Source organism: Mustela putorius, unplaced genomic scaffold, assembly GCF_011764305.1.
Source record: "Mustela putorius furo isolate JIRA1106 unplaced genomic scaffold, ASM1176430v1.1 tig00003932_pilon_pilon_pilon:0A:0A, whole genome shotgun sequence".
Classification (NCBI taxonomy): domain Eukaryota; kingdom Metazoa; phylum Chordata; class Mammalia; order Carnivora; family Mustelidae; genus Mustela; species Mustela putorius.
The window spans coordinates 10,665,079-10,692,550 of NW_025422077.1; the positions used below are offsets into that span (position 1 = coordinate 10,665,079).

The 27,472-nt window shown below is 36.2% G+C and overlaps 1 protein-coding gene across 1 annotated transcript; it reads right to left on the bottom strand.

The window, feature by feature from the left end:
- Window positions 1-1,384: 1,384 nt before the first annotated feature.
- Window positions 1,385-27,408, bottom strand: ERI1 (exoribonuclease 1). The gene is made up of 7 exons (XM_004757812.3): window positions 27,132-27,408; window positions 22,569-22,747; window positions 18,842-19,052; window positions 15,200-15,283; window positions 13,773-13,882; window positions 11,652-11,766; window positions 1,385-2,501 (listed from the first exon to the last, which is right to left on the bottom strand). The coding sequence occupies exons 1-7, from the start codon at window positions 27,237-27,239 to the stop codon at window positions 2,259-2,261; spliced, it is 1,050 nt and encodes a 349-aa protein (XP_004757869.1). The 5' UTR covers window positions 27,240-27,408; the 3' UTR covers window positions 1,385-2,258.
- Window positions 27,409-27,472: the final 64 nt, after the last annotated feature.

Sequence of the window (27,472 nt, forward strand, 5' to 3'; positions counted from 1 at the left end):
GTGTGAATGAATCTGGAGAGCTAAGTGAACTAAGGTTGATGGACAAAAACAGGTGGTTGCAAAGGGTACAAATTTTCAGTAATAAGAAGAATAAGTTCTGAAGATGTAATGTACAGCCGTGTTGACTGTGGTTAATAACAGGGTATTATAAACTTGAAAGTTGCCTAGAGTAGACCTTAAGCATTCTCACCACCAAAAAAAAAAAGTTGACTATATGAAGTGGTGTGATCTTGATAATCATTCCACAATATACTTCAAATCATCACATTTACACTTTAAATAATTTAAATATGTACACTTATATTTGTCAATTATTCCTCGGTAGTTTTTTTAAAAATGAGAACAGTAAAACATCACCAAATGAAATACCTGACAGCCAAAAGGACGTTGACAGCTTGTAAGGCTGAAGATCTTAAAAAGAAATACAGGAGGACTTAGGTACTTGGGTGTTGGTACTTGGGTTATTTCATAAAAAGGACAAATTGGTGCAAAAATTAGAAGTCTGATTTAAGTCTGATTATGTGTTGTTACACAAGAAGCAATATTTCCTTGCCATTTTCAGATTTCTCAACTGAAATTTCAGCTGTTAAGTAGCAACTACAGAAGCTGGCAACAGATAATTAATGGTTTTGCTGGGGCATGAATTTGATTTCTAAGGTTATGGTGGCTACGTGGAAAAAAATCGCCTAAAAAGAGTGCTAGTGGACTTCCTGGCATCCACATCTCAACAGTGATTTGCTGTTCTCTACAGCTCTGCCTGAGCCCAGCAACTCAGTAAGGATTTGAGGGAAATTCTTTGAAACTTAACAGCAATACTTTACAGTATATTTTATGGTACTATTTAGGATTCACAAAAATCTCAGCACACATCCATTTCACCCCCAAAGTTTACTGCATAAATATAAAACATCTAGATCTCCTTGTTTTACTATAATCCATATCAGTTTGTGTAAGGGCATCACATGCCTTGTGCCTTCTGTTATCCACTTGTTAGTCTTTATTCTTATTCTACAACTACCGCTCAAAGGCAAAATTCATTCTTTTTACAGCACTGGGGAGAGAATTCCCAGACCAAGAAAAATGCCTCCTTTTTTCCTATGCACCAAGGTTGGAAGCCTCTATAAAAGTCATTTAGTTAATATGTAAATCATTAAAATAAAGTAGCATCACAACTACTAATAGAAAGAAAAAGAGAAGAGGCAAATTGTTCATGAAAGCTATAGGGGGAAATTCAATTCAGAAAATATTTTTAGCATCTAGGTAAGAGTTTTGCTTTTTCAACTCCATAAACCCACTTATGTTTTTAAAATTAGTTAAGAATTAACTATCAAGATTTAGTGGTCACTCACTATGTAAAATCAACCTTTAATAAAAACATTAGATGTTTAAAAGCATTATTTGACTTTATTAACCTTACTCATAATGTTGAATACAAATGCAAAATTAAGTGGCAACCCTATTCTTAGTCTATATCAAAGCACGGTCTCTTAGATTTAAGAATTAGGGTAGATGTATGTCACAAGAGGGAGGGGAATCAAAAAATAAAGTCCAAAGAACCCCAGTGATATGTTTATGTATGATAAAGTCTGAGCTACAGCCCTTATATTCCTTTAAATGGTATTTTCTTCTGACTTTCCATTAACCTCATCAGTAACTGACTTCTTAACAAGACCCTATAATCTACCACAAGTCTTCCAACTACAAATTGAAAAGAAATGTAGGCAGATATGTGTACCAAGTACTTTATGAAATTCACCATGCACAGCTGAACTTCACATACAGAATTCAAAAGTCAAAAGAACTGTGATAGTCTTAAAACCCAAAGCCTAGATAAGGCTTTCCAATCTTTCCTGCACTGTAAGAAATGACTTGATCTAATGATGTTAATGTAGAAATACATTATATATCTTAACATCAGTAAGATATTACATTCAAGGAGAGCGCCAGTAAGCCTTTGCATTTTAAAACCAAAAGGAACACGTCTTGGACACCTTAAATTAAAAAAGTCAATTCTAAGCAGGAACTGTTACTGTGTAACAAATACTGCTCATATCAAAAGTGCTGGTGACAAAAAATTCAATATGCCCTCCCCACAGAATCTGTTCACACACATTTATATATAACTGTAGTAAGACTGTAAATGTTTAAGGTGCTTAAATAATGCACCACAGGACTAATTCAATGAGTATTCACCTGCTACCTCTTTGTAGCAACTCCAGTTAGAGTGAATGATCTGTGGGCAAAGGGCAAAAATGCTGTTATTTTCTAGAATGTGGCATTTGTGGAGCTGGAGTGCCCTCTATTGGTAACGAAGAAGACACACTCATTAGCTGTCCTGCGTGCATTTTCTCATTAATTCGGAGTTCACATCCATCTTGAAGCATTCGAACTGCTATTCGGGCAATGTTCTTAGAGTCGTCAAGACCACTGTGAGGCCGCCCATCATAATCCATTCCTAGCTTTTCAAGCATTATTGTCAATTTGGTTTGGCTTCTAGGAACCTGGAAAATAAACAACTTAGTAAATAATTCTTTAGTTTTCTGTAAGCCATTGTGAAAACTAAGAAAATAAAAATTAATGGTAACAGCTAAAGTTAGGCGAAGGGCAAGTACTCTTGGTCAAATGAAGCAAATAAATAATTTAAACCTTCAGAACTTTAAAAAAATTCTCAAGTTATAAATGAAAATACATATAAATCGGTAGAATCCTGAAGACATCTAAAGGGTTTGCAGGTCTGTAATTTGACAAATCACATTTATGAAAGGAAATGTACTGTTCTGGATATCTAAGTTGAAGCTCTACCATTTTTTTTTAAAGTAGGTTCCCCGCCCAGTGTGGAGCCTAACACGGTGCTTGAACTCACAACCCTGAGATCAAGACCTGAACCAAGATCAAGAGTCAGACACTCAGCGAAGTGAGCCACCCAAGCACCCCAAAGCTCTACCATTTTAATCCAAACATTCTTTTCCATGGTATTTTACTATAATGTATTACAGTGTATAATACATATACATACACATAACACATATACACATATGGTGTATAATGTATTGACAGATTCCTTAGACAAATACACCAAAAAACAAACTACAGCCTTTCTATGACTAAAGATAATGAAGATCCAACATGAAAGAAATTATCATGTGGTGTTCTTCAACCTATTTAAACACCGGCTCCAATTTGGTAAATGTAAAAATCTCACTCCCCAAATTCCAATATGCCCCTCCACTTTCGAGAACCACTATTCTATCAACTGTACATGTTAAGTTTTACATTCTGTAGTTTGTATAGCTATATGTCACCTATACACCTTAGGGTCTTGGTTTCTTCATCTGTAAAATAAGACTAACAGTTATACTCTTTATTCACTGGGTTATTGGGGGAATCACAAAGCAAATGATATAAAAGCACCATGATAAAAATTAATAATTATCCTAAACTGTAATACCATAATGCATTCTGGTCCTTTCATTAAGTATCACCTAGAAAAATGTACTTTTCCAACATGTTGGACAACTTAGGTCAATTGGACTATTCCTAGACACACACAACCTACCAAGACTGAATGCTGAAGAAAACAAAACCCGAACAGACCTACAGTAAGTAAAGAGGACTGAACTGGTAATCAAAAACCTCCCAACAAATAGAAGCCCAGAACTTGATGGCTTCGATGGTGAATTCTAAAAAAACATTTAAATAAGTCTTAACACTAATCCTTCTCAAACTCTTGCAAAAAACTGAAGACGAAGAAACATTTCCTAAATCATTTGATAAGCTTGGCATTATCCTGATATCGAGGTCAAAGATACTACAAGAAAACTTGAGACCATTATCCCTTAAAAATATTGGCATAAAAATCCTCAACAATACTAGCAAACCAAATTCAGCAGCATATTAGATGAATTATACACCACGACCAAGTGCGATCTATTCTTGGAAAGTAAGGATGGTTCAACATACAAAGAATAATCAATGTAACAAACCATATTAACAGAATGAAGGAAGAAACACATGATCACCTCAAATGATGCAGAAAGCCTTTTGACAAGATTAAACATTTTTTCATGATAAGATATTCAACAAACAAGGAATAGAAAAAAACTACCTCAAAATAATAAAGTCCATTTTTAAAAAAATTTAGAGTGAACATCATATTCAATGGTAAGAAGGCTGAAAGCTTTTCCTCTAGGATCAGGAACAAAATAGGGATGCTCACTTTTACCACTTCCATTCAAAATAACATCAGAAATTCTAACCAGAACAAGTAGGCATGAAAAAAAAATAAAAGATCTGAATCGGAAAGGAAGAAGTAAAGTGATCTTTGTTGGCAGCTATCATGATCTCATATGCAGAAAGTCCTGAAGATTCCACCAAAAATTGTCAGAACTAATAAGCAAAGACAGCAAAGTCACAGGATACAAAATCAACACAGAAAAATCAGGTGCATTTCTATAAACTAACAATGTAGAATCCAAAAAGGAAATTAAGAAAACAATTCCATTTCAGTAACCCCCCCCCAAAAAAAATTTTAACCAAAGACGTGAAAGACTTGTACATCAAAAACTAAAAAATGTTGCTGAAAGAAATTAAAGACAGTATAAATAAATGGGAAGACATCTGTGTTTATAAATTGAAAGATTTAATATTGTTCAGCTATTAATCTAACATAATCTACAAATTCAAAACAATCACTAATAAAACATTAACTCAAAATGGATCAAAACCTAAACCTAAGTCCAAACTATAAAAGTCTTAGAAGAAAACCTACAGGAGAAGTTTCATGACACTGGATTTGGCAATGGTTTCTTGGATATAACACCAAAAGCAGAGGCAACAAAAGAAAAACCAGATAAATTGGACTTCATGAAAATTTAAAACTTTTGTATCTCAAAGGGCACACTATCAACAGAGAAAAGCAGCCAACAGAATGGAAGAAAATATTTGGAAGTCATAGATCTGAAAAACAATTAATATCCAGAATATATAAAGAATTCCTGGGTGCCTGAATAGCTCAGTTGGTTAAGCATCTACCTTCAGCTCAGGTCATGACGCCAAGGGTCCTGGGATTGAGTCCTGGCCTTAGGTTCAGTGCTTGGTGGGCAGTATTTTTCTCCCTCTCCCTCTACACTGCCAGTGCTCATGCTTGCTCTCTCAAATAAAATCTTTTAAAAAAAGGATTCCTAAAACTCAACGATAATAGTTTAAAAAAAAAAAAACAAAAAACTACTTGATTTCAAACTGGTCAAAAAACTTGAACAGACATATCTCCAGATATGTACAACTAGCCAATAAGTTCACAAAAAGCTGCTCAATATTACTCATTATTCTGGAAGTATAAATTTATACCATAATGAGATACCACTCCAAACCCATTAAATGGCTATTATTTAAAAAAAAGGGGGGGGGCAAGAAAATGGAAACTAAGTGTTGGCAAGGATGCAGAGAAACTGGAACCTTGTGCATTGCTGGTGAGAATGTAAAATGGTGCTGCAGCTGTGACATGGAAGTTCCTCAAAAAATTAAACACAGAACTACCATATGATCCAATTCCACTTCTGGGTATGTACCCAAAGAACTGAAAGCAGGGACTCAGTTATTTGCACACCCACATTCACTGGAGCATTATTTACAACAGCGGAAAGGTGGAAGAACCCACGTGTCGACAGAAGATGAAGGGATAAACAAAATGGGATATAAATCTAATGAAATATTATTCCACCTTCAAAAGGAAGGAGCTTCTCAAACAATGGAATTATTATTTAGCTTTACAAAGGAAGGAAATTCTGACACATGCTACCACATGTCTGAATCTTGAAGACACTATGCTAAGTGAAATATGCCAGGAACAAAAGGACAATATACTGTATGATTCCAGTTACATGAGATACCTAGAATGGTACAATTCAGAGACAGAAAGCAGAATGGTGGTTACCAGGGGCCAAAGGAAGGGGGAACAGAGAGTCACTTTTTAAAAGGTATAGTTTCAGGTTTGGAAGATGAAAAAGCCCTGGAAACGAATGGCGGTGATGGTTCCATGACAGTATGAATGTTCTTTTTGACACTGAACTGTGTACTTAATGGCTAAATGGTAAATTTGTTATGCATATTTTACCACAAAATGAATCAGAGTTAACATGAAAAGTCCTGGACAGTGCCAGCAAAGTGATTAACTCTGTTAAACAAAGACCAATTCAATCAATCATGTCTAAAATTTAATAGCTGTGTGAAAACCTGGATAAAGAACACATAAACTTCACACTTCCTCTGGCCTGGCAAGGAAAAGTTCCCGGCAAGATGCCTGACTTGAAAAGTGAATGGTAGGAAAACAGTAGGCCAAAATTTGCTGAGTGGTTTGAAGAAGGGCTACAAAAACTAGCCTAGACATTTTCATTACATAAACCAATTGAAGAAATCTCTAGAAGACCCTGTAGAAAACATTTAACTTCCAGTGACAAGATTCTTGGATTTTGAAGAAAATTAAGTCTTTGGAAAAATCACATTGCAAAACATAATGATAATAATAATAATCTGAAATGTTCACACTTTTGCTTGGGCTTGGCAGTGAGAAAGTTATTTGCAAGTCTCAAGACCTACTGAAAGCCATCTGGAAAAACTGTAGAAAATTAGTATTTTTCTTCCCATTGAACACAGAGTACAGCTAGGTTAAAAAAAATAATAATAAATAAATAAACTTTCTCAAAATCTGCTCGGCCACAGAACCTGACTCTGAAAAGAGCTTTGTAATGTAGAGTCTGATCATACTGTAGAGATGAGATTTACTCATCTGCCTTTAGAATAGCTGCAATTTCTGAAAAAGAAGAGGGTCTAGTCACTCACAGAAAAGCAATGAACATTTTTCCATAGCTTTCAACCTTTTGTATGTGTAAATAAGCCTCTTATTTAACAAGATGAAGAGCACAGGCCGAAGTTGTCTGTTTTCAGTGTAAAACGAAATCCATTGAGACCTTACCTCAAATCCAACCCAGAACTGAGTATTTGTACAGGGAAATAAAAAGACAAAAACAAATAACAAAAAGAAACATAGCTTTCACCTTCCCAAAGCATATTTCATTCTTTACTTATACTTCAAAAATGACATTTTAATGCATATACAGAACTACTAAAGAAATAAACATGTTTGTATAATTTTGTAAATGCTGAAGCTACATTTGAGTATGATCATGCCATAGATAAGTAAGTTTATTTCCTAAAATCTGGTATAAAATTGCATCTGTAACCTGTATTTTTATTCATATTGTTTCAGCTTACTTACAGAAAAATCAAACCCACTGTAAGTTTAGGCCAGCTATTAAAGAGAAAAGTATTATGCTTGCCCTGTAAGTTTCTTAAACTTATGAAAAGGATAGAGATAATTTCAAATTTAATGATCTATCTCCACTCCCAAGAAAGAGTGGGTAAAAAGTCATTTCTATAGTTTTAAAAAGGAGAAAGAATACTTTGTACATACTGAAGACTATACACTGGTAGCATCCTATACAGAAAAAAATTGTGTTAAGACTTTTAGGCCTACTTAAATCAGGAAAACAAAACAAAAGAAAAGAAGGCAACATTTTAAAAAGAAAAAGGTTACATTTCCTCAACTTCCACTAACTGGCATTAAAGTTGATAACCATCATGAAAATCATATAGAAAGAGCATCCTATCCCTTCTGAGCAGAGAGACCCTGCTTCTCCCTCTGCCTGCCACTCCCTTTGCTTGTGCACTCTTGCTCACTCTCTCTCTCTCTCAGGCAAATAAATAAATATAATCTTTAAAAAAGAAAAAAGAAAAGAGCAGCCTAATAAATTGGTCAACATAAATAGATCCACCAAAAAAAAATACTATATTCAAAAGAGCACTTGACAATGTTATTGTCTTACTATATATCTACAACTTTCTGAACACTCCATGTATTGTGATGTATTGTGAGCTGTGGATGTTTTTATGCAGACTTAAAAATTATTTTATGGCTTTATTAATTATTAGTAATTATCCTTAAAATAAATAGAGTTAAAGGTTTGAGAAAGACACCCTAATGTAAGAATGCATTATTGTCTGGGAGGTATAGTAAAAAAAAAAAAAAAAAAAGCAAACCTAAAGATGACTGAGCCCCTACAATTTACATGAAACACAGAGGATATGGGGCACCTGCATGGCTTAGTCTTAAAGCATCTGCCTTTGGCTCAGGTCATGATCTCAGGGTCCTGGGACTGAGCCCCACATTGGGCTTCCTGCTTGGCGGGAAGCCTGCCTCTCCCTCTCCCACTCCCCTGCTTGTGTTCCCACTCTCGTTGTGTCTCTGTCAAATAAATAAATAAAATCTTAAAAAAAAGAAAGAAAGAAAGAAAGTAGAGGCATCTGAATTAATATCACAGGATACAATTAGCAAAATCCAGACTGGGAAAATGGAAAAATGGCTCCATTTCTTTCTTTCTTTCTTTTAAAGATTTTATTTATTTATCAGACAGAGAAAGAGAGAGAGCAAACATGCAGGGGAAGTGGCAGGCAGAGGAAGAAGCATGCTCCCTGCTGAGCAATGACCCCCCTCCCCACCTTTGTGGGACTTGATCACAGGACCTTGGGATCAGAACCTGAACCAAAGGCAGACACCTAACCGACCCAGCCACCCAGGCATCCCAAAATGGCTCCATTTCTTAAAAAAATAATAATATTAAATTGCTAGAGAAAAAAAGGAGGTGGAAAACAAATTTAGAGATTAAAAAACTTAAAAGAGACATGTCAACCAACTTTAAATGTGTGGACCTTATTTGGATCCGGATTCAAATCACAAAAGGTAAAAAGAAAAAAAAAGAGGTGAAGGGAATTAAGAGGTATAAACTCCAGTTATAAAAAAAGGCACGGGAATAAAAAGTACAGCACAGGGATACAGTCAATAATAACTGTAACAATATATGCTAGCAAACGGTAACACATTGTGGTGAGCACGGCATAATGTAACAGAATTGTCCAATCACTATGTTGTAAGCCTGAAACTAATAAATGTCAACTACACGTCAATTTTTAAAATTAACTAATTAAATTAAATTTAAAAAGAAAGCAGCTATAACCACTTGATGATATTAAGGAATTATGGTTGATTATTTTCTAAGTGATGGTTATGTTTTTAAAAATGGTTCCTTGTTTTTTGGAGCTACATAATGAAATGTTTACAGATCAAAGGAAATAACATTTGAGGGGCGCCTGGGTGGCTCAGTGGGTTGGCCTCTGCCTTCGGCTCAGGTCATGATCTCAGGGTCCCGGGATCAAGCCCTGAGTCGGGCAGACTCTCTGCTAGGTGGGGAGCCTGCTTTCCCCTCTCTTTCCGTCTGCCTCTCTGCCCACTTGTGATCTCTGTCTGTCACATAAATAAAATCTTAAAAAAAATAAAAAATAAAAAAGGAAGTAACGTTTGAGATGGGCTTCAAAAGAGTAAGGAAAGGGAAAAGTGGGTAGAGAGCAGATGAAACAAGGCTGGCCATGAGCTTATACCTATTAAAACTGGCTTGTTAAAACTGGGTCATGAGGGCTTATTACACCTGTCAACTTTTGCATATATTTGTAATTATCCATAACAGATTTTTTTTTAAAAAGATCACAAAATAAGTGAAAAGATAAATTCACAAAAAAGGAAAAAAAATTTACCAAATATAATCAAAAGACTATTATCCAAGATAAATATCTATAAACAATCACAAATTATAATCTACAATTACAAAAGGACAGGCCACCCAATTTTTTAAAATGGGAAGACTTAAACAGGGACTTCACAAAATAAATTCGAATGACTAAGAACCATAAGAAAACAAGCTCAGGCTCCAAGTCATGAGTAGTTAGGCAAATGCAAATTAGACCCTTAATGAGATGGCATCCCACATTCACCAGATATATAAACATTTAAAATGTCTGGCAATACCAGATGCTGGCAAAGATGTGGAGCAATTTTAAGTTAATCCACTCTTCTGGGGAGAGTACAAATCAGAAAACTATTTTTGCATTACCTAACGGCAATGATGCACATATCCTATGAATAAGCAATTCTACTAGTAGGTTTATACCCTGGAGCAATGAGTGCACAAAGGAGCCAAAAGACATGTGCAGGAATGTTTATAGCAATACTGTACCTAAAAGTCCCCAAAATGGCCAAAGCAGGACAGATAAATAAACTACTATGTATTCACACAATGAAATTCTCCACAGCAATAAAATAAACTAAGCGTAGCTACATACACAACATCAACAAATCTCAAACATAATCTTGAGAAAAAAAAGAAAAATGAACAATATAGCCAATACAATGTTAATTATACCATGTTCAAAAAGAAGCAAAATTAAACTACATAGTATAAGATAGACACATAAATATTAAAGCTTTAAGGAAAAACAAGAAAATGATTTCCATGGAAGTGTGAACTATATGCGGGGTGGGGGGGGCGGAGGTGGAGGGCTCTGGGAGAAAGGAAAGGAATTAAGAGAGTGGAACTTACAAGGGATTTCACTTTAAAACAATCAAACTCCACTTTTCTGAATGTATATTTCTCAGCTTTAAAAAAAAATGGGAAAATTACAAAAAATGTTTTTAAGGGACAGTACCTTTTGTCATGAAATTACTTTAGGATTTGCTTCACCAAGATGAGGGTGTAAAAGAAGATGACACAAAGTCTAAAACATGACAGAGAAGTAAGGAAAGAATCTCTTAGGATGACTTTAGAAGAAGCCTGAAGAACAAGTAGTTCAGATTAGAACAGAATTAAAAGCTATAGGAAGGTAGCCTCCAAGGAAAAAGGAAAAGGAAAAAAGGAAGGAAGGAAGGAAGGAAAAAAGAAAAGAAAAAGAAAGGACAAAGAAAGGAAACAGACCACTGAGTGTTTTGAATACGGAGAATGATTTCCAGTTTGAATGGAAAGTAACAGGATAAGAAAACAACTGAAGGCGCTTATAAAAATCTTGGGAGAAGTGGTGAACACTCTCCATTGCTACAAGAACGTAAGCACTGATAATGATTTGCTTATAACGATAATGTAACTAATTAAGAAGACACGCAGAGGGGAGGACATGCAGGTATGATGGCTTTCATACAGAGCTAAATATCATCTTCCATTGTAGGACTCCATATATAACTCAAACTGAAAATTCAAGAAATAGGATAAACATATCATTTAGAAGTATGAAGGTAAATACTGGAAGAAATAGCTACAAAAGTTCAAAGTGTTTGCCTCAGGAGGGTAAGGAGAATAAGGACCAGTACTGGGGAAGGCCATAGTGGATGAAGGCCATTTTTCATAAGCTTTGTAGTACTACTTTAAAAATTTACACTACACTTATGTATTAACTTTGATAAAATTAAGGTTCAGTGGGGAGCATTTGTTCCACAAACAATTCACATACTGAATACCCCCACAATTTCAAGCCTCTCTTAAAGATCATGTACTTACAGTTAACCTATTCAAATAATGGTAACGGATTAAAAGAAAAATAACTCAACTTCCTAAATTCATATAATCATCCTGGTGTTTGGATTATAAAAACTTAGAACTAAAGTATATGGCCTTTTCCTGTGAAGAGCACCTAGTAAATCACAACTTACCATAAAAGCAAAATGTAATAAATTTATCATTAAGAGCAGTACAATCAATAATATAGAGAAATTTTACCTTGTAAAAGTTTCCATATGACTTTCGAATATTGATCCACTTTTTAGCAAAAGGAGGATATTTGAGCCTGCTTAGCCGGCACTGAATGTTCAGGAACTTACTCATATCCCACGAACTTGTAAAATCAAAAACAGGGGTAGAAAAATGATAAAATAAATGCTCTACTGTTCTACTGTTTTAAGTCATTCTAATTGTTTTTTATTTACATGTCACCTCTCTGATATTCACACACATCAACAAGCTTACAAAATTAACCTACTTCCAAAATACTAATTCAAAAATAAACAACAAAGGAAAGTAGAAGTCAGGTATATCAAACTTTTTTTCATAAACAAATCTTACTAGGCTAATCATGATCACTTGCATGGTTCTGATTACTTGGACAGACCTCTATCTTGTTAATTATTTTTTCACAATCCTAAAATAACACTGCTAAGCTTACTTTTAATGCTAGATATATTGTATTGGGAAGTTTTTTGAGGGTATGCTTTGAAACAAAATAAAACAAAAAACAAATGAACAAAATATTTGAAAGACGAAAGCAGCTGGTATTAAATGGTGAGAATACAATTTGCTCTGTTACAGCATTATGTTTCTATAACACTAATCAACTTACATAGTTAAGTAGGAAAATACTGATTGTATAATATGGAAATCATGTTGGTTCATACATGGTTTTTTCCTAGGGAAGGGAGGTGACACAACAGCCGTACAAATTATAACCTTAGCAGGAAAGAAAAAAGTTCTCAATTCAGCTGCTACAGTGCTGAGAGTACTTTCAGGTATATTTTTTAAAAAATTTAAAAACGAGTGCTTGTTCCCAGGATCCTACTGCTTCTGTGCATTTATAATATCCTCTGAGGTAACTTCTCTGAACTCTGAGCTATCCAAATTATTTCTGGAGGTATGAGCTATGTCCCAGAATGTGAGGAATCACACATAAATAATTTATAGAATCACACATACTGTGTTATGACAGAAACACCTATATACCTGACCAGGAACATAGCTCATTCACATTTAAAATCAACAGATTTCCAAAGAGGTCCTCCAACAGTGTTCCCAGATTTCTATTTTTAAACACAATTATAATGTGACTACACTCAATGCTTTTTTCCTATGTAAGGGTCACTAAACTGCAGTGATATAAGAGATTTAAGTGACATCTCAGTTTTAGTGTATAAATCTGTCCAGTTTGAAAGAGAAGTTGATCGGGACTTCCTTCTCCAATCTTAATAGCATCCTGGTATAGGAGTTGCCCTGGCACAGTGCCTGTAATCCTTGTTTCAATCCTCCCGATCGTTCCTCTAAGCTTTCCATCGAACGAATGTTTCTGAGCACACGTTCTGAGTCCAGACTATAGGAAGCGTTAGGGAAGACAATCAAATAGCAGAAGCTCTTACTCTGAAAGGATTTTTAATCTCCCTGCAAACAAGTCTTACATAAAGTTTAGATATCAGAATACTTAGATGGCAGCACAAATGGCTCAGATATACAGACTATAAGACATAAAAAAAAAAAAAGATGATTAGTGTGAGTTGTAGTATGTGGAGTAAAACAAAAGAAGGGCTTTGAATAATAACACAGTAGTAGGAAAGGAAGAGAGCCTTCCAGTAAAGAGGAGAGCATAAGTATGTGCACAGAGAAAGGATACACCACGTGATTCATGGCCAGCATGCACAGAGTGGACAAGAATGGCAGGTGGATCAGGCTACCCAAGTGGGTGGGTTAGCGGAGAGAACGCTGAAAGCCAGACTGAAGAGTTTGGACTTCTTTGAGCAAGGAAGTGTCACGATAAAAACTGACTTTAGTAAAGTCATTTTAGTTTTAAATAGTAATATTTACTTTTCCCTAGGACTCTAGTTCTGGATTAAACTATTATCATTCTTTCCCTCCTCTTTTTTTTGATCCTTAGGATGCAAAGCTTAAGTAGAAAAAAGAAAACAACACAAAGCTGAAGTGGAAATAAGAATGTGAAAGGAAAAATACAGTCTCTTGTGGGAGACCCCAGAATTATCAGAAAAAAATTTTTTGTGGTTATTCTAAAAGTTAAATGGATATGAACATCTTTCATCTTTTAAAAAAAAGTAGATAAAAAAGATAATTTTCCTAAATACTCACCCATCTGTCAATATGCAATATTTATACTTTGTTCCTAATTCCTTCAATTTCATCCAGTCAATTACTTTTTTTAGTACCTGAGGGAAGGTATCAGCTCTGTCTACCTGATCCTGAGGATATAAAAGTAAAATTTATAAAAATAAGAGTAGCTACATGTAGTCCTGCAAATACCCAAACAGAAACGTCGAAAGGAAAACGAAGAGAAAGTCTTATCTATGATATTTTAAACACTACATGATTTCCTTAGCTGAGGTCCACCTAACATTTCATTTTTAAAATAATAAAAACTTGTTCCCAGCCAGGCATTAGGGACGCTTTCAAGTGAAGTACATAATCCTCCCAAAATTAAGATCTGAGGTCATCCCCGGTGTTTCTTTTCTTTCTTTCTTTTTGTTTTTTAAGATCTCAATCCAGTGGCTTACTATTTCTCCAGAGTGGAAAAAAGCGAAATCTCCCTGCTAAAAGCCATGGCCCACTAACATGGTCTCCCTATCTCAAAGCTCAGATCTTTCCACAGCAGATGACATACCTCTGCCAGACTGATCTTCCTAACTTGATCCATCACTTCCATACTTAAAATCCTCCAAACATCCCCCAAGGCTTTCAGGATAAGACACATGGACTCTTCATGGTATGGCCTCCCTCTGCCTACCATTTTATTTTCAACCACTTTCTTACCAGCCCGTACACAGCAGAGCGATCGGTAGTGTACACCCGAAATGCCTCGCTATGCTTTCCTGCCCACTGACCTATCATGATTCAGCCCAAGTTCACTAACTTGAGAAGTCTGACACTAGCCAGCTCTCTATTTCCTCTGCCATCAGATACCCATAATACCCAGATAAAACACTAACTTGTCAGTCTTCCTAACCATATTGTCACCACTGGTTTAGTGTGTCTGTCCTCCTGATTATAAATTGTTGAGTGAGCCAAGGAGATTGACTTGACCACCTCTGTATCCCCAGTACCCTGGCAACTACTGTAGTAGGCACTGAAATACTTGTTGAGTGAATGAGTAAATGAATAAAGGAACCAAATTAATGAACAAAGACCAATTAGAATACAATAAAAAGTCAGAGACTTAAAAGAAAACATTAAACTATGTATCCAGTCAGGTTATAAAGAGATACATTTCCAAACTTCCTCTCCAAATCCATCAAGGTAACACTTGGTTTACTAATGCTCTAAATAAATACAACCTTTAGTTTCATCACTACAAGTCCTTAAGAGGAAAGGCTGAGAAAGATTTTACCGGGTATAAAATTTGCTTTTCTACTTTTTTAACAGTATAATCTGAAAAATCTTTACCAAGTAAAGAAAGTACCATATTAATTTGTTTACAATAATAATGATTTTTTAAACTATGAAATAAAACCTAATTTCAGAACTTCTTTCAAACTCTAGAAAAAGGAACATAGAATTAGAACCTGAGTAATTCCAGTTAGGTTGATGCAGAAATCAGAAAGTTGTGTGTTAATCTCTGGTCTCACATACTGCTGGAATGTATCTTCCTACAAGGGAAGAACAAGGAGAACAAGTTAAAGTATTTTCTATGACTTCAGAAACAGGACACAAAATACATGAAACATTAAGCTACAGAAGACTATAATTTCATAGGTGCTCATGGTATAGCCCTTTCTAGAATTTTAACATTTTAGGGATAATTCTCTGGTCCCAAAGCACTTTAATTTTAATTACTTCATAGTTTAAAAAAATTTTAAGAGTGGCACCTGGCTGGCTCAGTCGTTAAGCATCCAACTCTTGGTTTCACCTCAGTTCGTGATTTCACGCGTCATGAGATCCAGCCCCAAGTGGGGCTCCGTTCTCAGTGAAGAGTTTGCTAGAGATTCTCTCCCTCTGCCCCTCTCCCCACTCACATGCGCACACACATTCTCTCTCTTTCAAATAAATAAATCTTCAAAAAATAAAAAAAAATTAAGATGGGGTGCCTGGGTGGCTCAGTTGTTAAGCAACTGACTTGTCATTTCAGCTCAGGTCATGGTCGCATGGGTCGTGGGACTGAACCCCATATCAGGCTCTACACTGAGCATGGAGCCTGCTGGAGATCCTCTCCTCCTGCCCCTCCCCCACTTGTGTGTGCACATGGGTGCTCTCTCTATCTAAAATAAATATATCTCAAAAAAAATTTTAAGATAAGCAAGTGTCTAAAAGCAAGTCTTCAAACCAAAGGTTAAATATTTTCTTGAGGAGCAAAATGTTGATAATTTTGCTCATAATATTTGAAATCATAAAGCTTAATAATGCAACCTCAACTTCAAGTTACAGCTTTTTAAATAATAATAAATTCTTTGAGGACATGCCAATCTTTGGTTATAGAAAATTAGCTCTAGATTACTACTCTCTCATTTTCTCTTGACTACTCCTTATTTTTATATTGATTCTAATAAACTGAATACTGAATAGTCAAAATTAAACATGAGATGGAGTAGTTTAAAGGATGATAATATTATATTTCTGTAGCAACTTTAACCTCTTCGAGAAGCCTTCACGCTTGCCTTCCCATCTTACAACCACGACAACTCTATGAACTCGTAGGCCAGTATTATCACCAAGCTCAGATCTCAAAGTGCGAATTTTCCTCTAACCTAATACTGCCTCCCTAAACTAGAACATGCTAAGTCACTTGTTAAAACTTAATGACAATTTCAAAGCCTAAAGGCAGCAATCATTAATACCAGGTAGATGCAGAGAAAAAGTCAAAGAATATTTTTTGTGACAGAAAATTTAAAAAATTAAGAGAAGTAAATGTTTTATTTCCCAATAATAAATTCTTTCTTCACACAAGTGTATGAAGCCAATGAGTTATAAAGATTATGATTATAAAAGAGCAAATTTAAAAAACAAAGAATGTTTGAACTTCAAAAGTCAGATGCTCTTTATTTACCAAACACGCTGCAGAAGGAAAAATTTTACTTAATTGAATTTCATAGATAAATGGAAGCTTTATCTTTTTAAGTATCAATATTTTTATGATTTTCAATGAAAACCTTTCAAAAAGATGCTGCAACTTCCCTTACCAGTACAGGCAGGTAATATTAAACACACTATTAATAAAACTTTAGTCAGTATTTAACCCTTTTATCAGAATGATATAGAGAAGAACTATGCACTTGTTGACCAAATATTTAGCAATAACTTAAGTAAATTACATAGTAAATTAACAGGTGATAAGGGTTATTAAACATTAAAGTAGAACAGGTAAATGGGATCAGAAAAATGGGGGGGCGGGTTCAGCTACACTATTAAATAGGTCATCACCTTTATGCAGAAGGTGAGAACTAAGAAAGGCCTGGAAAGAAGAGAGGGAGGGAGGAACTAGCAGCAAGACCTCTGGAGGAAAGGAATTAGAACTAAAGCCCTGGAAGGTGAGGGGGTAGAACAGGCCTGGCATTTCTGAGAAATAGCAAGCAGGTCAATATGGCATGATCAGAGGTAAGGAGAAGATAGCTCATGTTAAGGGAAATGGCTTTTACTGAGTTAAATGGAAAGCCACTAAAGGTTTTAAGCAGAGAGAGGAAATGATTTGACTTTTTTAGGATCACTCTAGCCACTATGTTGAGAATTGGCTGTAGGAGGCATGGAAGGAAACCGAGACCAGTTTGAGGGTGAATGCAGTAAATCCAGACAAGAAATTATGGGGGCTCAGACTACAGTCACAGCACTGCAGTTAAGTGGCTGGGGTCTGTATGTATTCTGAAGGCAGAGCAAACGGGAGTTGCTGTTGGTCTGGACGTATGATGGGAGAGAAACAGAAGTCAAGGATGATTCCTCGGTTTTGAACTGAGTAACACTGGAGACAAATCAAGAGAATGAGGTGTACTGATAGTCACTTGCAAAAAATGTTTCAAGGAAAGAGTGGTCTCTTACACCAGGACTTAGGTAGAGATCCAAGATGACACTAATGAGTGATTTTAATGGAGTGATGGGATTGAAGACTGGATTTGAGAGAGAATGAGAGGAAACAGCAGTAGGTACCTTTTTCAAAGAACAAATGAATAGGGTAGCTGGCAGGGAAGTAACATAGAGTGAAAGCTTTTCATGGTGTGAAAAGTAACAGGTATGTGATGGGAACAATACAGTAGAAAGCAATAAATCATTACTGTCTAAATGAGAGAAAAGAATTGCAAGAGCAATGTCCTTGAGTAAGAAAGAGAAAGTGAAATCTGGTTGAGTTATACAAGATTATTACCTTCACAGCTGTCATTTTTCCTTTTAATTTATTGACTTTAATCTTCTTTGGACAAGAAAATTAAATTAATAGTCTGATTATAACTAAGAGGCTCTGAACAATACTACGAAAAAGGTCTATGCATTTTAATACATAAGCCTTTTTATACTTGCTCCCAACGTGTTGGTGCCAACTGGGGAACAGCACAGAAGTAATTTCTGGATGGATGAGATGCTAATACAACATTGCTCAGATTTTACACAGCAAAGAGTAGTATCTGGGGAATTCCTGCTGACTTCCTGAACTAACACTGCAATGACAGCAAGTACGTAAAGCACATACATTATAGGTCTTGAGGCCAAGGTTTAGGAGTGTCATCGCACCCTAGACTTCTCACTAGAAAGATGGCCAGTTCTAAGTTGAAAGGTGATTTCCGTAATTTGCCATTTTTAGAGATCATAGCATACAGTCATCTATAGCACCGGTTCTCAACCCAGACTGCATGTCAACTAAGAAGTTTAAAAACATGCTGATATGAGGGGTTCCACCACAGGACAACTAAATCAGAACCTCTGGGATGAGGGCCAGGCATTTCCCCCCACTCCCTAGGAGATTCTGACGGCCAGCCAAGAATGTGTTCCAAGCAAACGGGAAAAAAAACCACTATAATTTTAGCTATTAGAAAAGGAGAGAAGTAGCCTCTGAAATTATTTCATTACAGCTTTTCTATCAATCAAGCTGATACAAAGTACACAAGAGCAAACAGCTCACTTTAGAATTCTCATTCTAGCTTTAAAATAGCAAATGAGATGCCTGCTCTACTGAGAACCCCAGGAGAGTTGCTGCTAAGAATAAAACTGAAATACAACAATTCACTTACTATTTCTAAGGTATGGGTATTCAGTAAAACCACAGGAAATTCAATTATTTCATGTATAAATTCAGGTGGGTTGCCCTCTTCACAAGTGGCTTCGAAATCAATGATACAAATGTAGTCGTAGTAGCTGTCAGCAAAACTGCCCTCTTTCAACATGAGCTTCTGCTTCTTGTAATAGTTTTTCAGCCTTTTCTTTAGCACATCCTTTACTCCTCTAAGGAAAGAAGAAGAAAATGAACTCTCAGGTGAATTTTACAATCACGAATCTGAAGTCTTATCTGCTGGCACTGTGTGGAACACTGGCAGTCGCAGCACAATTTAGCAAACATTAGGTAAAATAAATGTAAAGAAAGCAAGACTTAAGGCTAAATTAGCAAAGAATTAAAATCAAAAGTAATACAGCATCAGTATTTTCCTTCCCAAGTAACTTTTCATTTTTGTAGTACATAAGAGCTTTCTCCTATTCTAGTATTTCAAACCATAAGCCTTGTTAGCATACACCACCTACAAAGCCGCATTGCCCTATACACCAAGATGATATACACATTGCAAAAACTGAAATTAATGTTGAACTATTCTATGGGCCAAAACACATATTTCAGAATAAGAACATTCAGGTATATGGAACATTTATGTTGTCTCATACCTTTTTTTTGGCTTTTATAGGTTAAACAACTAAGATATTCATATGAATATGAAAGCTCTATGAGCTTAGTATGTAAAGTTGAATGTCTATTAGCTACTTAACTAGGAAAACTCATTTAGAAGATATCCTAGTATAAACCACTTCGAGAAGAACTTTGTCATACCTTGTAGGTTCTTAACTGGAAGTAGGTTTCTTCATGTACCATGAGTAGAATTTAATTCAGGAAATTATAGGTATTTTTAAAATATATGTCTCACAATTGGTGGGTGGAGAAAGGGTTGCTCTAAATAGATAACAATGGTTGGTAATTGTGGTCATGTTCTTCAAACTATATGTACTAAAAATTAAAAGCCATGACCGGTGCTGACTTGTTTCAGTGTTACTTGTTAGCATCCTTATATTAACAGCTCATATATACAAAATGGCAGTAAAAATAAGCAGATCTAAATTGCAATTAGTACATAGCAACAACTCGGGAATTTTGGTCACATCACTGATTAGTGACTACTAAAAAAAATTTTAAGCTTTTATTTTCCTTTCTAAACTACCAATGAAAAGGAATCCTATTCATGAGAATACTGACAACCAAGTGCTTTAAGGCAAAATGGTTTAATATGTTTATTTGCTTGAGATTTTCTAAATTACCAAAATCTAGGAGGGAAATCCCTTAAGCCCCTTCATATTAAGGTACTGTGAGTGACCTCTGTGTCATGGGGCAGCTCTGGATTCCTTCGTCTTAATTTCTCTTTCTTTCTTGGAGAAGCTGCACTTACTTTAAGGGGTGCTCGCAAACCTAATGGCAACAGGAACAATAACCAGGTGCTCCAGGGAGAGACTTGTCGCCTTTAATACCTCCTTTGCCATCCACATCCAAATAATCACCACTTTTGCCAATTCTAACTCAGAAAAGAATTCAGAATCTGCTTCTCCTGAATTGTCTCTGGTGTGGCTCCCATGAGCTTCCTTCCCTAGACTCTGTCAAATGCTTCTAACGCCACAACCCTCCTTTTCATTCTTTACCCCACTTTGAGAACTATCCACTAATGCCACTTTCCTGCTATATAATACCCTGAGTAGCTCCCTTGTGCTTATACGTTAAACAGACTTCGGCATACAGTTCCTTCACAATTTGCCTACATCCTATCATTTCTGTATCATCTTCAGATGCTCCCACTCCCCACGGTACATCGAACACTGCAGACAAAACACTGCATGAGCCACTGTCTAATATGTGATACACTTTCTTGTTTTGTAACTTTGGTCATACAACAGCTGATGAAAAAGCAAGATTATTTAGCAGAAAACATACCTACAGAAATTAGTTTTGAATTCCTTCTGCCTCAACTACCCTCCATTCCTTTTCTGTATGGCCTATCAATTCAATCATCACTCCTGAATTCCTAAGACAGACTCTCTTCTTTATTTGCATGCTGTGCTCGGCCAGACCTCCAACACAGCACTGGTCACACTGTCCTGTGATTGTCTGTGCGTGTTCCCAAAAGACTGTCTGCTTTCCAAAGTGGAGAACGTACATATCCATTTTACTTTTATAACTTTAATGCCCAGTGCAGTGCTTAGAAATCAGTAAATGCTAGTTGAATAAATGTACAAACATATAATTAGATCTCTAACTGCCATGCAAGGTCACAAGTAAGCAAGTGATCTTCACTTCTGGAAATGACAAAAATTTTGCTCAGAAAATTTTCACAAACTATATCTTCATCATAGAGTCAGGGGGAAATGAAGTAAAATCTTTCTTCACAAGTTATATGTAGACAATCTAAAAGGGAAAAAAGTACGTGTGTGCTCTTTTGAAAAGTAGTGAAGCTCTATTTCAAAGCAAAGAAGAGGAATCTTGCCTAAAAGAGAAAAAGGATACAGGGGGACCCAGAAACAATAACTTTTATTGCATGCAATAAAAAATAACATTTACTGCATGCAGTCAATTTTTTTTATCAATGCCTGACAACTGAATTGTCCATCAAAAATAAGCATGCTTTGGGGCACCTGGGTGGCTCAGTGGTTTAAACCTCTGCCTTCGGCTCAGGCCATGATCTCAGGGTCCTGGGATCAAGCCCCGCATCGGGCTCTCTGCTCAGCGGGGAGCCTGCTTCCTCCTCTCTCTCTCTCTCTCTGCCTGCCTCTCTGTCTGCCTCTCTGCCTATTTGTGATCTCTGTCAAATAAATAAATAAAATTAAAAAAAAAAAAATAAGCATGCTTTTCTGGATTCCGAAGTTCATTCTTACCTCATGCCCCAAGTTGAAATAAAGTGATTCAATTTGCAAAAAATTACTAAAAGCTGAGTATAGGGGGCATCTGGGTGGCTCAGTGGGTTAAGTCTCTGCCTCAGCTCAGGTCAGTTCTCAGGGTCCTGGGATCGAGCCCCACATTGGGCTCTCTGGTCAGCAGGGAACCTGCTTCCCCCTCTCTCTCTCTGCCTTTCTGCCTACTTGTGATATCTCTCTCTCTGTCAAATAAATAAATCTTTAAAAAAAAAAAAAACTGAGTATGTATACATCTCACTGAACACCCCCACACACACAGAATTTGCTAAGCTATATTATTTTCTCTTTTAATATACAGTTAAACATAGATATACTATCATTCTGCATACTTTCAGAAACTAAAACAGAAAAAAATATTTCCTGGTAAGTGATTTTTTTAAATTACCTAGTTTCAAAGAAACCCTCTTTATAAAAATAACACAACATAATACACACACACACACACACACCTCCAATCGCATTAATGAGATGTAATTAACCATCAATCAAATGAGTAACTAAAAAGATTTAAAATATATGTAGTAATAAGATAGCTACTCCTACACATTATTGGTAGATTGTCAAAATATTCAGACTTCAACTCAGCAATCTTAGTCTATCACCTAAGAGACTGTCAGAAGTAATCAGAGTTGCACATAAATATACTTTAAGAATATAAATTACAGCTGTTATCTGAATTGTTAATAATGACGATCTCTTTATGGTAGGATTATAGATGACTTAGTTTTTCAGTGTTCTCAAGATTTTCTACAGTGAACATGTACTACTTTTAAATTTTTAAAAAGTTTTTTTAATTACCTGGTTTCAAGCTTGAATTCTGAAAGTTTAGCTCTGAGTTCTTCCTTACTCATTCTATTAATGCATCCATTTGTAATAGCAATCTCTTTGTAAACTGGGTCACTGAAATCACTTGCACTGGAGGTAATGAACATAGACTCTTTTGTTTCTTGGCCATCGAATCTACATCGTTGCTTTTTCTACCAAAAAAAAAAAAAAAAAGGTACAGCACATAATTAATACAAACAACTTAAAGATTCAAACTCCTTAGGCCTACTCATGCTACATGTGCAATGAAAAGTACACAGAAAGAAGAAAGACATGTTTCCAATACAATTTACCCTGCTGTTCTAAGTCATGAGATATCTTAAAGGAAATGAAGCTAAGTAAAAATAGCACTGGTATTGGGAGCACTTCAAAACAGAGCCCTAGCTGACCATTTACTAGCAGCAAGACCTTGGATAGTTACTTATTAGCCTCTGATCTTCAGTTTCCTTATCCATAAAATAAAGAATAATAATAATAATACTATTCCAAGTGACACTTGGCATTTGGTAATGGTAAACAGCATTTAAACAAGGTTATTATAGGGGTACCTGGGTAGCTCAGTCGGCTAAGCATCTGACTTCAGCTCCCCTGTGTCCTGCTCAGCAGGGAGTCTGCTTGTCCCTCTTCCTCTGCCCCTCCCCCCCGTAAGCTCTCTCTCTAATAAAGAAATAAAATCTTTAAAAACTGTTTTAAAATAAACAACGTTATTATAAGGATTAAATGAGATTATGTATATCAGCTCCCAACACCATACCCACTGTGCAATTAATGGAAATTTTATTACCGTATCATAGACTATAGAACAGACCTTTTCACAAATGACAATCTACAATTTACAAACAAATTTTTAAATGACCTTTTACAGCATTATGCATGTGTAAGTCAGTGACTTCCTGAGAAATTTTTTAAAAAGATTTTATTTGAGAGAGAGGGAGCATGAATGAGCATGTGTGAGAAGGGTAGGGGCAGAGGGAGAGAGAGAATATCAAGCAAAGTCCTCCACTGAGCACAGAGCTTGATGCAGGGCTTGATTCCACAACCCTATGATCATGACCTGAGCCAAAATCAAGAGTCTGACACTGAAGAGACTGAACCACACAGGTGCCCCCACAGAAATTTTTAACCTGACTTCATTTCACTAACTTAACAGAAATTGCCCAATATAAAAACAAAATGGGCTAGATAGAAATCTAGCTCAAAACTTCCTAGAACCCAAAGCAAAGGAGGAAATATATTCGGTTTCAAAACACACAATTTCTAAAACTCACATTGTACCAATTATTCAGAAGAACTACAGTTACTGTATCATAAATCCTCCCTCTTTCCTTAAATCAAAATCTTTGTATAAAAAAACATAACTATAATCACTCCACAGGTAGTACCAAATTATTAATATGTTAAGTAAGAGTTCCATTTATAAGTTAATTATTTTCCAAATGCAATGTCACAAATATTAGGTATATTTCAGAATTTCAAAAAGACTTTGGAACTTACCATTAATCTATTTTAAAATTTGTTAACTTAGTTATAATTTACCACATTGTCCCCACATGAACTTTAATGACAGATTAAGAAGGGATAGCCATGGTCAGGCCAAAGATCCTGACTTAGCACTAATTCTAATGGTCAGGAACTACTTCCCACTCAAAGTTCTCAATTTAGTATAACACACATTTACTAGAAATGCAATGCTTGGTATTATGCTAGATACTCAAGAATTACTTCTATCTCGTCAGAGGAAGATATCAGCAATCCCAATATCCGAATTGTCCATAAATAAGAGTAACTATATTGAAGTTCCTTGTTGACAAATTCTTTAAAAAGCTTTATTACACTGATCTTTGACTAAAGCTGAGGAAATAACTAGCTTTTGATAATATGTTAAATTTATAATACCTAGCTATTTTATCACTAGAATCTAATCAAGATAATTTATCTTGTGTCTTTAAATTTACATTAAATTTTAAACTTCATCTTCAGTCAGGTTAAAATTTAGGTCAACAGCGAGTTAACAGTTTGTCTACCAAAACAGAAGGCTCAGTCAATTTAAGCAAATTTACTCTTTGGCTAAGTCCTCTCTCTCTGATTCGCCTGCTTAATTCTTATCTAAGATTGTAGCTACAAAAATTACCTACAAAGAACACTAAGACCTCTTATAAATTTGCTATAAATCATGGTTTCCATAACAGAAGATCTGCTTCCTCTCCCAGATCCAACTCTGGCTCTTTCACCAACTCTGGCTCTTTCAGTGAAGCTCAGGGCATCGGGGTCCAGTTCTCAGTGATCAGTGCCTTCTCCCAAATTTAAGCTCTACACTAATGGTTTCCAAAGGTGCTGAAGTCAATCCACTAAGGAGCAGAAAGAAAATATTAAAAATCTCATCTGTATTATTAATCTACTAAAATGCATAATTAGTTTACTAAATAATAGACTGATACTAAATAATGCATGGATTGATATACTAATACATAGATTGATAATACATAGATTGATACTAAATAATATATAGATTGATACTCCCCAATGTCTATGTCCACCTGAAACACTTCACATAAAGTCCTGGACATACAATGAGGAAAGGGTGGACAGATTCCATAGTATGGGGAGGAATATTCACTTTCAGTGTTGTGGCATTCTGCAATTTTCCTGTATTCAAGTAAATGGCTGTATAATTTATATTATCCCAAATAAGAAGATATTTACATTATGGAAAATGATTATAAAAATCTTTTATACCAAAAAGAGGCTTACTATCTTGTCTTAAGTACTTAAAAATGTTTTTTGACTTCAAGTGACATATTTTCATTTAAAGGCAGGTATTCCAAAATTGCTGTCATTTTCTGTGATGAGAAAGGGATTAATAGTTTGAAATTCAGAAGATTCCTTTTAACAAACACAACTTGTTATTTCAACATGAAATAAAATATGTTTTAATAACAAGATAAAAAGAAACTTTTCTCTGTGGCAAGAACATTTTTAAAATAGTTATTTGGGGAATGTTTTCATTATTTTATTGCCCAAAACTGCATTACCCACAAAACAAATAAACTTCTGCAACTACACACACAAAAAAAGACCTTAGAAGTATAATTTAACTTGATTAAAATTCTTCCAAAAGAAGAGTTCTGATGAAATTGGAACCTACTTGCTTAAAAATATAAAAAATGCAACCACTATTAGTTTACAAAAACAATGGATATTAGGGATAATGAAAATGTACTTAGCTGAGTTCCAACAAAATGCTCTGAGATTGAAAAAAAAAAACTATCACCATTTATTAATGGTATCCAACAATAGGTTTTCAACAAATAGGAGTCACTAAAACCAATTTGGAAGATAGATCTAAGTTTTAAGTCGCTATATCTCAAAGTTTTAAGACTTTCAAATATAATGAAGTACAGTCAATATTTCTAAAGCAACTTACATGATGAAGATCTCAGATTGAAGAGGGAGGTGGGTGGAAAAGTGTTTCTTTAGAGAGAAGGGGCCTGGAAGGTCTCTTTGAAAGTAGTATCTTAAAGAGAATGCAGTAACTATGCAAAGATCCCAAAGAAGCGCATGCAGGGCAATGGGAAAATACAAAGATCCTTAATGAAAAAGACCATCCACCATAAAAAAACAAACAAACAAACAAACAATGAAGCCAAGAGCTCTGGGAGCAAAAGGGAAGAACTGTGTGAGATGAATTCAGCACTGGCGGCCGGAGCCAGGTCTTGCAGGACAGCAAACTGAAAACTTAGGAAGGGAAGAAACCCAGTCAGATTTATGTTATTAAGATCATTCTAGCCGCTATATGAAGACCTTAACCAGATCCAAGAGCGAGAACAAGGACACCTCCTGCAAGTACCCATTCTAGGAAGTGCTCAAAATACATTCCTGAAATGAAATAACCAATTTTAGTATTATTTACAATCTGCAGCGCTGGTCAAACAATAACTTATTATCTCTGTCCAATAGGACGAATAAATAAGTTTGAAGGCCGTCTTCACAATTTTGCTCTGTCACTAAGATCTACCAATGATCTGTCAAAATCATTATGGAAAATAAGTCACACGATAGGTCGATATGAAATTGTAGCAAATGGGCAAAATCTCCAACTAACAGGGACAACCACCTTCCGTGAAGTCTGGGAGGCCAAGGGCTTCAGGTCTTAAGAAATGACATACCTAGAGCACAGGGTGCGCTTTTTAAAATCATAACCTATCAATTACCTCTAAGGGCTGGAGAGAATGACCACAGCGACAGCGCGCACAGAATATCAGAGCAGAATTCCCAGCAGAACTTATTAAAAAAAAAAAAAAAAAAAAAAAACCAGTTCACACACTTCTCTTCTTGACTATTTCCTCACATCCCGAGGGTAATGCCGGCGAGAGGGGGCTCAGTGACAACCATGGTACCGGAGGCGGGGACAGGGAAAGCTGCCGGGGCTGGGGTGGAAGGGCACGCAGGCTGAGGTTGCTGCGGGACACCCTCGAAGACAGGGACGCGGGCATATGGAAGGGCCGGACACCGACTGCCGGGCGCGGGCGGACTCACCTCGGGATTCGGATGCCGCGGCTCCTCCCCACACTCCGACCGGGGCGACTCCAGCCGCGCGGGAGCCACGGCCTCGCTGCTAGGCTGTTTGCTCCGCTCATGCTCCATGCCGGCTGTCACGTAAAAAGAGAGGGGCTGGAGCCCGGCACTCGCTCACTCACTCTCACTCGGCCAAGCCCGAAAGCCTCGCCTTTCTCCGTTGAAAAATTACCGGGCTCGCGTTCCCGCGGCGGCGGCCACACAAACTCGAGCGGACACCTCCCACTTCCGGGAGCGTGTGGCGTCCATACGCCGCGCAGGCGCAGTGAGCAGGCGCGCGGGGAACGCTCGCGCGTCGGCCG